Source organism: Mauremys reevesii, linkage group 6 (genome assembly GCF_016161935.1).
Source record: "Mauremys reevesii isolate NIE-2019 linkage group 6, ASM1616193v1, whole genome shotgun sequence".
NCBI classification, from domain to species: domain Eukaryota; kingdom Metazoa; phylum Chordata; order Testudines; family Geoemydidae; genus Mauremys; species Mauremys reevesii.
Window position 1 is genome coordinate 26,319,016 of NC_052628.1, and position 14,837 is coordinate 26,333,852.

A 14,837-nucleotide genomic window follows, 5' to 3' on the forward strand; every position below is an offset into this window, starting at 1 on the left:
CATTACAACACCTCACTATAGATAGAATGATACAGTACAACCACTCTTAAACTGGCTCTCTTGGCTGCAGCCCCTTGGTTTCCAACCATATTAACAACATAGGCCCAACTTGATTTTAGCACCTGTTTTCCTCCAGAAGCCTGTGACAGTGTAACTTTGCAGTTACACAGAAATGGCATCTTCAAAACAACACATTATTTATTCACTCCTCAAAGCTATAAAACACATAGAGCAAAGGGTAAAACCAATAAAAGGCCCACACACATGGGTCTTTTTTATATCTTTGATCCTAGGTTCAGCCTGAGGAAAGGGGTAATCCCCTGTAGCCTGGATGGAGCCAAACAGGGGATATTCCTCCTTAGTTCCGCCCGCCTTTGTTTCTTCAAGGAAGCTTTATCTTTGCCATTGTTTTGGTTCTTGTTAGGGCTGTCAAGTAATTAAAAAAATTAATTGCGATTAATCACGCTGTTAAACAATAATAGAATACTATTTATTTAAATATTTTGGATGTTTTTCTACATTTTCAAATATGTTGATTTCTTTCACAACACAGAATACAAAGTGCTCACTTTATATTTATTTTTTATTACAAATATTTGCACTGTAAAAAACAAAAAAAAAGTATTTTTAAATTCACCTAATACAAGTACTGTAGTGCAACCTCTTTATCATGAAAGTTGAACTTACAAATGTAGAATTAAGTATAAAAAATAACTGCATTCAAAAATAAAACAATGTAAAACTTTAGAGCCTACATGTCCACTCAGTCCTACTTCAGCTAATCACTCAGACTAACAAGTTTAGTTACAATTTGCAGGAGATAATGTTGCCTGCTTCTTGTTTACAATGTCACCTGAAAGTGAGAAAAGACGTTCACACAGCGCTTTTTGTTGCCGGCGTTACAAGATGCGCTAAAGATTCATATGTCCCTTCAGGCTTCAACCATCATTCCAGAGGCCATGCATCCATGCTGATGATGGGTTCTGCTTGATAACAATCCAAAGCAGAGCGAACCGATGCATGTTCATTTTCATCATTTGAGTCAGATGCCACCAGCAGAAGGTAGATTTTAGGAGTCAGATGCCACCATCAGGGCCGCCCCCTTGCGGGGGACAAGTGGGGCAATTTGCCCCAGGCCCCACAGGGGCCCCCAGGAGAGTTTTTTCGAGGCCCCTGGAGCAGGATCCTTCACTCGCTCTGGGGGCCCCGGAAAACTCTTATGGGGTCCAGGCTCCTGGAGCTTCTTCCGCTCTGGGTCTTCGGCAGCAATTTGGCGGCGGGGGGTGCTTCCGCCCCGGGACCCACTACTGAAGTGCCGGGTCTTCGGCGGCAATTCTGCGGTGGGGTGTCCTTCCGCTCCGGGACTCGCCACTGAAGTGCCCCAAAGACCCGCGGCGGGGGGTCCTTCCACCCCAGGACCCGCTGCCGAAGCGCCGGGTCTTCGACAGCAATTCGGCAGTGGGGACCCCTCTGCCGCCGAAGACCCCAGGCCCCCTGAATCATCTGGGCAGCCCTGGCCACCAGCAGAAGGTAGGTTTTGGTTCTGTAGTTTCCACATCTGAGTGTTGCTCTTTTAAGACTTCTGAAAGCATGGTTCACACCTTGTCCCACACAGATTTTGGATAACACTTCCGATTCTTAAATCTTGAGTCAAGAGTGCTGTACCAATTTTTAGAAATCTCACATTGGTACCTTCTTTGCATTTTGTCAAATCTTCTGTGAAAGTGTTCTTAAAAAGAACATGTGCTTGGTCATTATCCGAGACTGCTATAACATGAAATATACGGCAGAATGTGGGTAAAACAGAGCAGGAGACATACAGCAGGAGAACTCTCCCCCAAAGAGTTCAGTCACAAATTTAATTAACTTGTTTTTTTTTAATGAGCATAATCAGCATGGAAGCATGACCTCTGGAATGGTGGCTGACGCATGGAGGGGCCTACAAATGTTTAGCATATCAGGCACGTAAATACCTTGCAACGCTGGCTACAAAAGTGCCATGCGAATGCCTGTTCTCACTTTCAGGTGACATTGTTAATAAGAAGCGGGCAGCATTATCTCCTGTAAACGTAAACAAAATTGTTTGTCTTAGCGATTAGCTGAATAAGAAATAGGACTGAGTGGACTTGTAGGCGCTAAAGTTTTACCTTGTTTTGTTTTGGAGTACACTTATGTAACAAAAAAAATCTATATTTATAAGTTATTCTTTTACTATAAAGAGATTGCCCTACAGTACTTGTATGAGGTGAATTGAAAAATACTTTTTTTTTGTCATTTTACAGTGTAAATATTTGTAATAAAAATAATAATATAAAGTGAGCACTTTGTATTCTGTGTTGTGAAAGAAATCAATATATTTGAAAATGTAGAAAAACATCCAAAATATTTAATAAATTTAAAATAGTGTTCTATTGTTTAACAGTGCGGGTAATTATTTTAAGTTAATCACATGAGTTAACTGCGATTAATTGACAGCCCTAGTTCTTGTTGGTTCCCCCTTTATAGCCTCCTTTGATTTAACTGGTGGCTTATAGGCATGTTAATATCAAACAGGTAACCTGAGGGATATATGCTATTTATAAAAAATACTACACATAACTTCCTCACTTTCCAAATATGGTAATTTCTATTTCCATATCCAGCCAATCCTGGGCCTTTCTGAAAATGGCAAAAAAGAGTGCAGTTGTGATAATGGTTTCATGATATGGAATTGTGTTCACTAGGAAATGTATCAGGATTAATTTATTTCACACAGGCCACTAAAATTCCATGTAATGGCATTTAGTCACTACTAACCTCTGGTCTGTATTTGAACCCAGGTGTGCTGAAACTTGGGGTGCTGGGGGTTGGTAACAACCAAATACAAGGTTTTTGCTTTCAGCACTCCCATTTTAAATATTGTTCCAGCACCCCTGTTTGAACCTGTGAGCTACAAATTATAAACTATTAATCCCATTACCAGTGTCACAGGCATTCACTCACTTGTGTTAAAAAGAACTCCACCACTATTCTCCCAAAAAATAGGGCTAGTTACAAAAGAGTACCTTTTTAACTGTCGGAGGTTTTGCTTTGTTGTTGTGGAACAAGTCAGTCAGACAGCAGAGAGAACACAGTTTAACCAATGAACTCCACTCTGCTAACAAAACCAGAAATCGCCTATGATGCTGACACACAAAGCAATGTCATAACCAATGAGAGCCATATTTATTTCTGCTCCATCGAAGACAAGGGGTAAATCAATGTTTGCAACATATAAAGAAGGTTGAGGTTTTATTTTTAAGCTTCAATTATTACAAAAAAAGTAAAGGATGAAAAGTACAGTAGCTTTAACTTCCACTTGGATATTTGCCAGGTCTCCACAGCAGCATGCTGCAGAATGAGTCTGCTTCTCAATCCAGTGACTTGTGAAACTCATGCCCCGGAAAGAGCAGCCTTCTCAGGATTGGGATCAGCACTACTTGGATCCTTTTGTACTGCCCGCTCTGCTCTTGTTTAACAGGTAATGCAGAAGAAAAAATGATGACATTGATCTGAGGGCTCGTGCACATGAGAAAGCTTTAGCTGTTAAACAAATATAATTATACCAATATAGTTAAACTGCTATCGTTATACAGGTGTAATGCTCCATGTGGACACTCTTATTCCAGAATAAGATTGGCGCTTTTTTGTTTGTTTAGTTTTAACCCCTTTCAAAGAGACATGCCTCAGATTCAGCAAAACAGCATGACCTAATTGGATGTGATATCCAGTGATAAGGTGATAAGGCAGCACTTTCAAAGTTTGTCATTCTTTAAAATAGGAACAATATACAGTCCTTACTGATTGAAACCAGGTAAAATATAAGTATTCTTTTACTGTCTAGTTATGGAGAAAAATAATTTAAAAAATGCACATAACCATGCAGTATAGAATGTAAAAACTCTGACAGCTTAAAGCTTTTCAGGTGATACAACAGGTCTTGCTAACTTACTGTGTGGTTTGGTTAACTGTTGCTTAATGCATTCCTGCATTTATTGGTCCATTTATGTAAAGTTATTCATGGTATTCTGCACCACATAATATCTGCAGCTTTTCAGAGCTTAAGTCTGCCTGTGGTTGACATATTAATAATGGAAATTTGCTCTGAGGCAAAAGACTTTAAGAAACAAAACTATTATATGGCTTGAGATTTAAAGTGTTGCCACAGAGAGGAGGATGTATATAAATTAGGCTCTTCACCGACCCAGATTGGAAATCACCTGGTTCAAAACTTTAGTGACTGCAGAGACAATTTTCTTTTAAATTTTGAGTCTATTTTTCTGAAAGTTGTAGTGTCAACTGCAGAAGCCGTTGATTATGTGCTTGGGTAGTGACTGGCAAAATGCTAACAACATATTTATACCAATATTCTTTTACATTCATATAATTGTATGGAAATGGTTGAACTCCCTGAGTATGCTTACTGGACTCAACATATAACATGAGAACCAGCTACCTTCATACAGTCAGTACAAAATGGCTTATTGTGACCATCCACTCTAGTAATGAAAGGGGTAGAAAAAAGTAATGGGATACAAAAGAAAACACCTGATACTTTTTATTGTTTTTCAGCTGGCCCCAGTGAGACATGTGGTTATGGCTTTCTTACACTTTATAGCAGAGGTAGGCAACCGATGGGACTCACACTGCCCGGGTCCTGGCCACTGGTCTGGGGGCTCTACATTTTAATTTAATTTTAAATGAAGTTTCTTAAACATTTTAAAAACCTTATTTACTTTACATACAACAATAGTTTAGTTATATATTATAGACTTACAGAAAGAGACCTTCTAAAATTGTTAAAATGTATTACTGGCACGCGGAACCTTAAATTAGGGTGAATAAATGAAGACTCGGCACACCACTTCCGAAAGGTTGCCGACCCCTGCCTTATAGCCTCCCTGTTTGAACTCTGAAGGAAGTTCCTCGGGTGATAGTGAGAGAAGGAAAGTGCATTTGGCCTAATTTCAGATTCTGTTGGATAAGTGGAATGAAACTCAAAATACTAGAATCATAGTCCTCTTTAGTGGTTGCTAAATCACTGAGCTTCTGCTGCTGTCACCCACTGAGCTTCTGCTGCTGTCATCTTGCACAAAAAAGAGTCTTTAAACAGCACAGCCATAAAAAATATGAATGTGCAGGGGCCAGGGACACAGGAGCAGGTGAGCCAGGGACAAAGAAGCAGAAGAGCAGGGGACAGAGCATCATGGTCAAAGAATCAGGGGACAGTGGAACAATTAATAGTGATAGAAATTAGGAGAGCAAAGGATAGAGACAGGGAGAAAAATAGGACAGAGAAGCCTACAGCATGGGGCAGCGCCCCTGGCAGGGAAAGGAGTATGATGCCAAAGAGATAGCACCTCTTCAAATCAACACAGAGACAGGAGACTGCAAAAGACTTGGAAATAGTGTCCAAAGTAGAAGACCGAGCTGGGGAGAGTGTCCAAAGTGGTGTCTGGAGAGCTGGCAGAACATGGAGCTAGGAAATGTGGAAGGCAGAGTTTTTGTGGTAGAAATTGGAGCTATGATATACATGTATTAGGGGTTGGATTAGGTTACTATAGAAAGGCAACACCCTTCTTGTGGCCTGATCAGCTCCTTCAGAATCTAAATTTTCATTTACAATTTTTGTAAAGCTTGTACCTCTTTGATTACAAATATATCCATCTGAACAGGAACAGACAGTACTCAAATGTGCAAACGGACTGAAGCTATAGCTCCCAAGAGTAAATTTGCCTCACTTCCACCAAAGGCCCTAAAAGCACTCGGTTCTATGGGATTGGTGGTGGGAAGGGTTGTGCAAGAGGACTCCCCATAGAGATGTGGTTTATTAGTATAGTGTGGGGAGTAGCCAAAGGAGTTGCAGTTATATGGATTGAAAAATAACCCCCCTGTTCAGGAATGCACCAAGAATCAGTTGGTACTGTACAATCCATAACCTGTAGTAAAAGCAGATAAATGGCTCCAAAACCACTGAGTTGGAAGGAGAATTCCTTTTCTCTCTGCACTCCTTGATACTCAGCTTTTTTCACTGGACATGGCACAGGGAGCAGGGGCGGCTCTAGGAATCCCGCTGCCCCAAGCAGGGCGGCGGTCCTGCTGCTCTGGTGGACCTCCCGCAGGCATGACTGCGGAAGGTCCGCTGGAGCCGTCTGCCGCCCTGCCGGCAAAATGCCGCCCCAAGCGCGCGCTTGGGTCTGGAACATTTGCTCCTAAGATAGATGCAAGCAGACTGACTCTATTTGATGCAACTGGGTGTTAACACTGAAGTTTAATTACCTCCTTTTTAATGTCAACTTTGTTAACTATTTCACTGTTGAATACTTTAGCAGACATATCCAGCTACTCCAGGATTGTGGATGGAGTTTGGGATTATGAGGGTAGGAATGTGAGCAGACTACCAGCACCTTTCACCTTCCCTTGGGAATTTTTAAAGATGGCAGAATAGACTACATAAGAGAAAAGACCAAGATACAATCTTTATTATGCTGTTCCATACTTTATGTTTTTCAATAATATAGGCATAGACTTTTCTATCTGAAAGTTTTCATGCTTACATTTCACATTTTAAAAAGTCATTACTAACAAAATGATGTCACATCTGTAGTAGTATGCTGTCACATCAATCATCAATCAACATTGACTTACACATAGTCTGCTGCTCAGTGGCAATTTTGGCAGAAGGCAGTGCACCCACACTTCTCATTGGAAGTGCACACTTTCATTTAGAGAAAGAAAAAAGATTGTATCAAGAGAATGGCATTGATAAAATAAAAATAAGTTAATTCAGTGATTTGCTAGTATATTATGACACTTTTAATTAGTCTGAATGGGCCATGTTACATTATGATCTATAAAGTTATATATTATCTACAACTGTTATGATTATGAGAGATATTAAGATTATTTGGAAACTGGAAGAAATATTCAAAATATATTGTTAAAAGCCTCACTACTCACAAAGGGTGAAATTTACACCTGTACAGTGGGACAACAAGAGGTTTATATACCACTCAAGTCCAGCTTAAGTCCTTGTACTTGTCCTCTACACAGGGTAAATTGTACACAATGATTGGGGTATGATTCCATTCTCACTGAAGTCATGTCATTAACAGTAAAAGGAACAAAACTGGGCATTTACATAGGAAATCAAACAAACTTTTTTGTGAGTAATTAATGGTGGCTAGGTATGAAAATATTTTTCCACTAGCTGGCAGGTAGCCCTACATTTCAGTGTCTGAATTCCAGCTGAGCCTTCTGTCACATCCCTATTTTGATACACTGTCTTCAGTGCCTTTGAAAAATAAAACAGATTGCAGCTGCTAAATAGTTGAAAACATTTATGGTACTAAGAGAGACAAGATTTCAAATCTGGATGCTAACACTGGTGCTTAAATGCCTAAAATAGGTATTTGTGTGCCTATGTACTGACGTGAACATCCAGATGCAGAACTGGAGGCTCTAATTCAGTGCAAAACTTCAAAACTGGCTCCAGAGTATAAAAATCTGTTATTTTTAAATATTATTTAGACTATGGCTTACAGGTGGTTATGTGATGTTAAATCATGTTTGCTACTAAACATCATTAAAAATTTGTTCTATATAATTTTATACTTGATTTCCTTCTATGCCTTGTCTACAGAGGAGATTTATTATGGACAATAACTGCTGTAGCTGTCCTAGTCCAAGCCCTAGGGCGAAAACCTGGCTCTACTGAAATCAGTGGCAAAACTCGACCTGAGCCAAGATTTCACCCTGATGTATGCAGGCTTAACTACTATAAGCAGTAATTTTTTACTTACTTTGGTTTCAAGCAGGGGTAAGCTGCACTATTGTAAGTCATAGTGTATTGCAGTTTTGCCTGTCTTCATTAGGGCTTTGCACTAATCCTACTACAATGGTGTTAGCTGGTTACCGATGGCCGAAATTCCTAAGGTAGACAAGACCTGAGAAGCTACAAATAAAATCTCATTTTCTAAACATTTTGTTCTTCTATGTTTGGGATTCATTGTTAATATTATTGTATTTTCAATTGATCCTGATACGAATAAGTGCAAAGTAATACTAATCATTATTACATACTTATTTTACTATAAAGACTTGCTTATTTGTATAATAGCATCATCAATGAAGCTGGCAGTTTTAGAAATAGGTTTTGTTAGTTAAGTTGTGCTCCTTCATTTAGCTGACTATAGTGTAAGAAAGCAATATTTAAAAGAAAAATCTCAGCATCAAAATGTTGCAGTTTCAGACTATGTATCTATATTAAATGGAGAGGCTACTTCCCATCAGATTATACAATTATAAGACATAGATTTTCATGCCTAAACTACAATAATGACTTGGCAATTTCCCTTTAAACTAAACAGAGAGTAAAACCTTAGGATAAACATCCTGAAAATCTGCTGAATAACAGTGATGTGCTATATAGTTAAGGAGAACCTTCCATGGCTAGTATCTCAGAGTGCTGGACATAAGACACATAAAAAAACCCTGATAAATTATGTTTATTATTGTGTAATTGTTATGTATTCAAAAATAACACACGAAACATTTAATGATCATTTTAGAGAACTACAGACTATTACTGGTACAGTATAAAACTTTAGCAGTGGAGGCACATGGCCACGTTTATCACATGAACCCTGACTATTAAAATTGGACTATTGGGTCAAGGATATATTGGCTTCTTTGCCACCCACTTCTATTTCCTGCTTTCACAACAATGATGCCTACCATTGGTGGTTACATTTCTTTTCATGATGCTGTCCTCCACAAAGTGGGCAGTCCATGCCATCAGGGCCTACTGGCCCACATATCCTTCGTAGCTGTGAATTGGCATCTCTGGGTGAAGTTGCCTGATGAATTGTTTTTATATGGACCAGTGGACTGTGGCAGAGGCAGAAAGGATATATTTGATGAAAACTTTAATTTCAGTTCAGATTACCCAAATTGTAGTTGTGCTGATACATGACAAAGAGAAAGTGCCATTCAGAGCAATAAATCCAAAAGATCTAACGTTTGACACAGGTTAACCAAAACTTGATACATGTAGAAGGGTAATCACTGATGATAGCCATAAATTGTGACTAATCAGCTTTGGTGATGTTTTATGCCAATTGGAAATCCAGAGGAGATATGACCCCCAATGAAACTCACACTTTACCAAAATTCAAGATTAATCATTATCATAGATGCAACCTGAATGGGAAAGAAAATGCAAAAATATTAGTATTGTATAATAATTTACTACTAGCATAGATTTAAAAAAAGTGATTCATTTCAGCTACATTACACGTAACAATTACTCTATTGTTTGAAATGTGCAACATACCATCAGCAATATCATCGTAGATGTCTCCATCACTGTGAATTTAGAAAGAGAAAAATATATTTTACCTTAAAAAACCTCATATAGTATATATTCTCATTTGCAAGTAGATACAAAATCAGGTAGCATGGTCTAGACCCATATCAAGTAATTAAACATGGTTAAGGAAATACTGTATTTATACATAGACTTCAGATATTTCTATATTTGGAAGGATCATTCTGAAATCAAGACAGGTGTAGAGGACAACATGCTGAAGGAACTGAAGAATAGACATAGATAACATTTTTTAGAAAATGGCTGTTTTCAAACGCAATAATGTAAGAAAAAATGATAACTAAAAATCATCATTTTGGGACTACTTTTACAAAATGTTCATTTAAAATGAAATGGTCATTGTTTTTTATTTTATTTTTTTAACCAATACATGAAAACAGTAGTAGAGGGAATCATCATACCCTTAAACTTTCTCAAAAGACGTTCAGCAATATAATAACGGGACTGGAGAAAGTAAATGCTAGAGAACACATTTAGCTAATGTCCATGTACAAATAGTACGTACATACTCTCCAAAGAGTATATTTTCAAAACAAGTTATTTATTTATGCACTTATTTATGTAATTGAATAGTCCCATTGGCTTTAACGGGACAACTCAGATGTTTAAAGTTAAGTGCATGTATAGGTGTGTGCAGGGTTGAGACCTAAATCTGTCATCTAATTTGGTGTTTAAGAGCCTGATCCAAACCCCATTGAAGTCAATGGAAAGACTCCCATTTACTTTTATGGGCTTTGGATCAGGCCCTAAATGCTGATCCCAGTGCAACAGACTGTGTATTTGAAGCAGAAATACTGAGCCAAATTCTGCTTTGGGTTACACCTGTGCAGCCCCAGTGGAATTACACCAAAGAAAACTAGAGGAGAAATTGGTCTAATATATTTAAACATTTGAAATTGCCATCATTTTAATTAATGTGCAGTTAAATAATGATTATAATATTCAAATTATGGATTAAGATGTGTTTTGTGTAATTTTTCAATGCTCAGTCAATAATACAGGAGTGGTTCCACAGATAATTTCAAACACAAATGCGGGAAGGATAAGCTTCATAACCAATCTAGCAATAAACTCATACAATATTTTACTTTCACTTTTAGTTGCACAATGAGTAGTTAACAGCAAAACTGAATATGTTATGACAAGTTTCCAGAAGATCATTTAGTACTTACTTCTCCACTAAACTGCGTCTCAGGACATAGCCATCTGTAAAATTAAATATACATATATTTATTTAATTTCAATGTCAATTTATGTTATATTTCTTGAGTTCCACAGAAAAGGGCATTTTTTAATACATAAAATAGAAATGTACCCTATATACCCATGGTACAATAAAAAGGAAGAGGTTGTAATTATGGAGAATTTACACACATGATACTGAAATCAATTTAAAGTGATTAATTCATCATTAATTATTCTTGTTATGAGAAGTAGCAGTAGTAGTAATATTATGGTGGCACCTAGAGGTCACAATCAGAGATCAGGGATCCATTGTGCTATGCACCATATAGGCACATAAGCTGTAATTTTTCAAGTCATTGTAATGAATTTTCATTGTTCAGACACCTAATGGTATGGGGAACAGAGGGGAATTCAAGATGTACAGGATCAGATTTTATTTCTTATTTTAATTTCTTGGTTATTTAGCAGATGTGTGAAACAATGTCAGATTGCACAAGTTTTAACAGAATTTACAAAATGTGTCTTGTAACCAAATAACATTTTCTTTTACCAAATGTTTCAAAAAGACTGACTACCTGTAGGCTCGGGTTGCAAAACTACCCATTAATCCACAAAAGGTGACTCAGACTCATCAGTAGGTACACTTACAGCCAGAGTGTGACACCCATACTCCCACCCCCAAGAGTAGCCTCATTAAAGTAATTTAATGGTGTTTAATAGGAGCTTACCTAATAATTAAGAGATATCTGTACAGTACAGTGTAAAACTACATGATTAAATGAGGCTCCTTTTCTTGATTGCACCAATAATCTGAATTTAGTCTCAGTATTCATTAATTTTTATAGGGCTGTCAAGTGATTAAATTAATCGTGATTAATCACGCCATTAACCAATAATCGAATACCATTTATTTAAATATTTTGGATGTTTTCTACATTTTCAAATATATTGATTTCAATTACAACACAGAATACAGTGCTCACTTTATATTTATTTTTTATTACAAATATTTTCACTGTAAAAAAAAATGTGTTAATTAAATTTGTGGCTGAGCTCCTTGGGGGAGAATTGTATGTCTCTGTCTCTGCCATATATTTCATGTTATAGCAGTATCATATGTGGTGCTCACAGCTGCCCGCTCCCCCCGCTGCTGATAGCAGGCTCATAACCATCCCCTCTGCCATCCCAGCACTGACAGCCCAAGCTGTCAGTCAAGCACAGGACTCATCCAGGGCCCAGCCGATATCTCGGGCTGTCAGCATTGGGGCAGGGTGGAGGGCTCCAGCTGTCAGACCCACTTGGGCTGACAGCCAGCAACCAAGGTTAGTAATGCAGTGTCTACATGGACACTGTGTCTCCCTAACTACATTGACGTAAGCACTATGCCTCTCATGGAGGTGGAGTTATTATGTTGGTGTAGTGGGCCACTAACTTCAGCGGAAGCAGCATTGTAGTGTAGAACCTGACATAATTGGGTCAATGTAAGCTGCCTTGCGTTGACCAACTCTGTAGTGTAGACCAAGTCTAACATTTTGCAGGACTGGCCCAACAACCTGCTGACATCGCATGGAGAACTTTGAGAAATATTCCATTTAAAAACCATTCTGTCTGTCTCATTTCTGCTTTTTAATCTTCCTTTCTTTATTAGGCACATTCGCAAGAGAGCACGATTGCTGTTTCTCAAATAGTTCAGGGTGCAATACTGTACTCAGATGTAGCAATGCAACCCATAGCACCCAGTAAATGGTTGTTCTACTATTGCTGGAGGCTGGACTCATGATTTAGGAGCTAGGATTTCCTGCAGATCTCTGGTCTCTGAGTCTGCTTGACATTGCTCCCGCCTATACTGCATTTCTTTCTTTGTGGGAAAATGTGGCCCAAAAGCTATGAATCAAAACGTGCCAGGTTTTAAAACTACTTTGTTTCCTTTTGTGTATTTTATGTGATATGTGGCTATAGGTGTCTGTGGGTAAAACTCTGCTCTCGTTTATCTGGTAAAAATGGATTCTTATTTGCACCAAGGGCTCTTTACAACACTGTGGCAATATAAAGGGACCTTAAATTACATTTACAAACACTTCAAGGTCCCTTTAGGCTGCCAATTTGAAACAAAGTCTACTGAAGTGAATGGAAAGTCTGCCATGGACTTTGAATCTGGCCCAGAGAGCAGTGTTAATTAAAATTTGATCCACAGAATTCTTCTAATAACTTCAGTGTGGTTATTCTACATTTATACCAGATAACTGAGAGAAGTATCTGTCCCTATAATTGTCACTCCTTGTGCACCAAGATGATAATATGTGTTGATCTATGTAGGTGTGTAGGTAGGTAGTATATAAGTAAGTACACCTCTACCCTGATATAATGTGGTCTTTGGGAGACAAAAAATCTCACCGCGTTATAGGTGAGACCGCGTTATATCAAACTTGCTTTGCCCCTCCCGTTCCTTGTTCCCTGACCACCCCCTCCAGAGACCCCCATCCCTAATCACCCTCAGGACCCCACCCCCTACCCAACCCCCCTGTCCCCTGACTGCTCTGACCCCTATCCACCCCCCCGCCCTGACAGGCACTCACCGGCAATGGCGGGAAGCGGAGCAGCCTGGCCCCAATCCACTCCACTCCGCCAGCTCCCAGCTGCAGCGCTCCGCTTCCCCCTGTTGGTGAGTGTGGGGAGGTTGGGGAAAGGATGCCCCCTGGCACTCACCTGCGGTGGGAAGTGGAGCTACGTGGCCCCAGCCTGCTCCACTTTTCTTGTCCCGGCCCCACCATGTCACTGGGGGGCGGCTGGGGAAAGGTCCTGCAGCACTCACCTGCGGTGGGAAGTGGAGCACCACAGCTGGGAGCTGGCGGAGTGGAGCTGGCTGGGGCTGGGCTGCTCCGCTTCCAGCCACCGGTGAGTGTGGGCAGGTTGGGAAAAGGATGCCCTCCACACTCACTGGCGGCGGGAAGCGGAGCGACGTGGCCCCAGCCCGCTCCACTCTGCCACCTCCCAGCCGTGGTGCTCCACTTCCTGCTGCAGGTGAGTGCGGGGAGGTTGGGGAAAGGATATCCCCCATACTCGCCTGCGGTGGGAAGTGGAGTGCTGCGGCTGGGAGCTGGCGGAGTGGAGCAGACTGGGGCCGGGCTGCTCCGCTTCTACAGCTGCTGGTGAGTGCAGGGGAATCCCTTCTCCCAAGCTTCCTCACCCGAGCCACACGGCTGGAGCGAGGGAAGAAGAGCAGGCTGCTCCTGGCCCCCCACTAATCCGCTGGGCCACTCTGGGACTGCAGGGCCCCCAAAAGTGCCCTCCCACAGCTCCTGCCCCCCAGACCCAGGGGGAGGGAGCCCCTGACCACTCTCAAGACCCTCTGTCCCTTATTGAACCCCTTGGCCCAGACCTAGCCCGGCACCCTTAACATGCTGCTCAGAGCAGCATGTCAGAGCTTTACCTCGTTGTATGCGAACCCACGTTATATCGGGCCATATTATATCGGGGTAGAGGTGTATGTAGGTACAGTAGCATTTGAGCAAGTTAAAAATTAAATGGGGGAAATCATGTACAAAGAGAAAAAGTGACAAGAAAAGTCCTTAACTGCTGAGTTTTGCTACCATGGATTTCACAGTTGTTTTACTGTAGTATATTTGTAATAATTTTATTTTCATTGTGAGAAATACCAATTTTATTGCTTTAGAATTCTTGTCAGTATTGACTATATTTAAGGGTAAGATTTTGTCATGGATATTTTTAGTAAAAATCATGGACGGGTCACGGGCAATAAAGAAAAATTCATGGAAGCCCATGATCTGTCCATGACTTTTACTAAAAATATCCATGACAAAATGGGGAGCTTAAGAGTGGGGTCCCCACATTGCCTGGAGAAGCTGGGCAGCTGCAGGGGCCCACTCTGAACTCTGGGGGTTCCCACTGCTTGTGGGGGCTCAGAGCTCCAGGTCCCCCTGCCACCTGCGGAGGCCAGGATCTCCAGGGTCCCCCCACTGCCCGCAGTGGCTCGGAGCTATGGGATACCCCACTGTCCGCGGTGACGGAGCTCCAGTCAGGACTGCGGCCCCGCCTTCCACAGCAGCCTGGAGCTCAGGGTCCCCTGCTGCCCATGGCTGCCAGGAGCTAGGGGTCCCCCTGCCACCTGTGGTAGTTGGGAGCTATGGGCTTCCTTCCTGGGCAGCTCCTGGGGCAAATTCACAGAAGTCTCTTATCATGCATTTGTGTAGGCCCTACTGTAAGTAATAACAAAATAATAACAAAT

The 14,837-nt window shown here is 40.7% G+C and overlaps 1 protein-coding gene across 7 annotated transcripts in view; it reads right to left on the bottom strand.

Annotated features, from left to right (window-relative positions):
• Window positions 1-8,938: 8,938 nt before the first annotated feature.
• FYB1 (FYN binding protein 1) overlaps window positions 8,939-14,837 on the bottom strand; it is a 106,276-nt gene continuing 100,377 nt past the window's right edge. For all 7 annotated transcript variants that reach the window (XM_039544819.1, XM_039544824.1, XM_039544817.1 and 4 more), the window contains 3 exons: window positions 10,579-10,612; window positions 9,353-9,384; window positions 8,939-9,219 (listed from right to left, as the gene is read on the bottom strand). In XM_039544819.1, coding sequence (XP_039400753.1) covers window positions 9,197-9,219; window positions 9,353-9,384; window positions 10,579-10,612 — 89 coding nt within the window. In that variant the 3' untranslated portion in view covers window positions 8,939-9,196. The remainder of the gene's footprint in view (window positions 9,220-9,352; window positions 9,385-10,578; window positions 10,613-14,837) is intronic.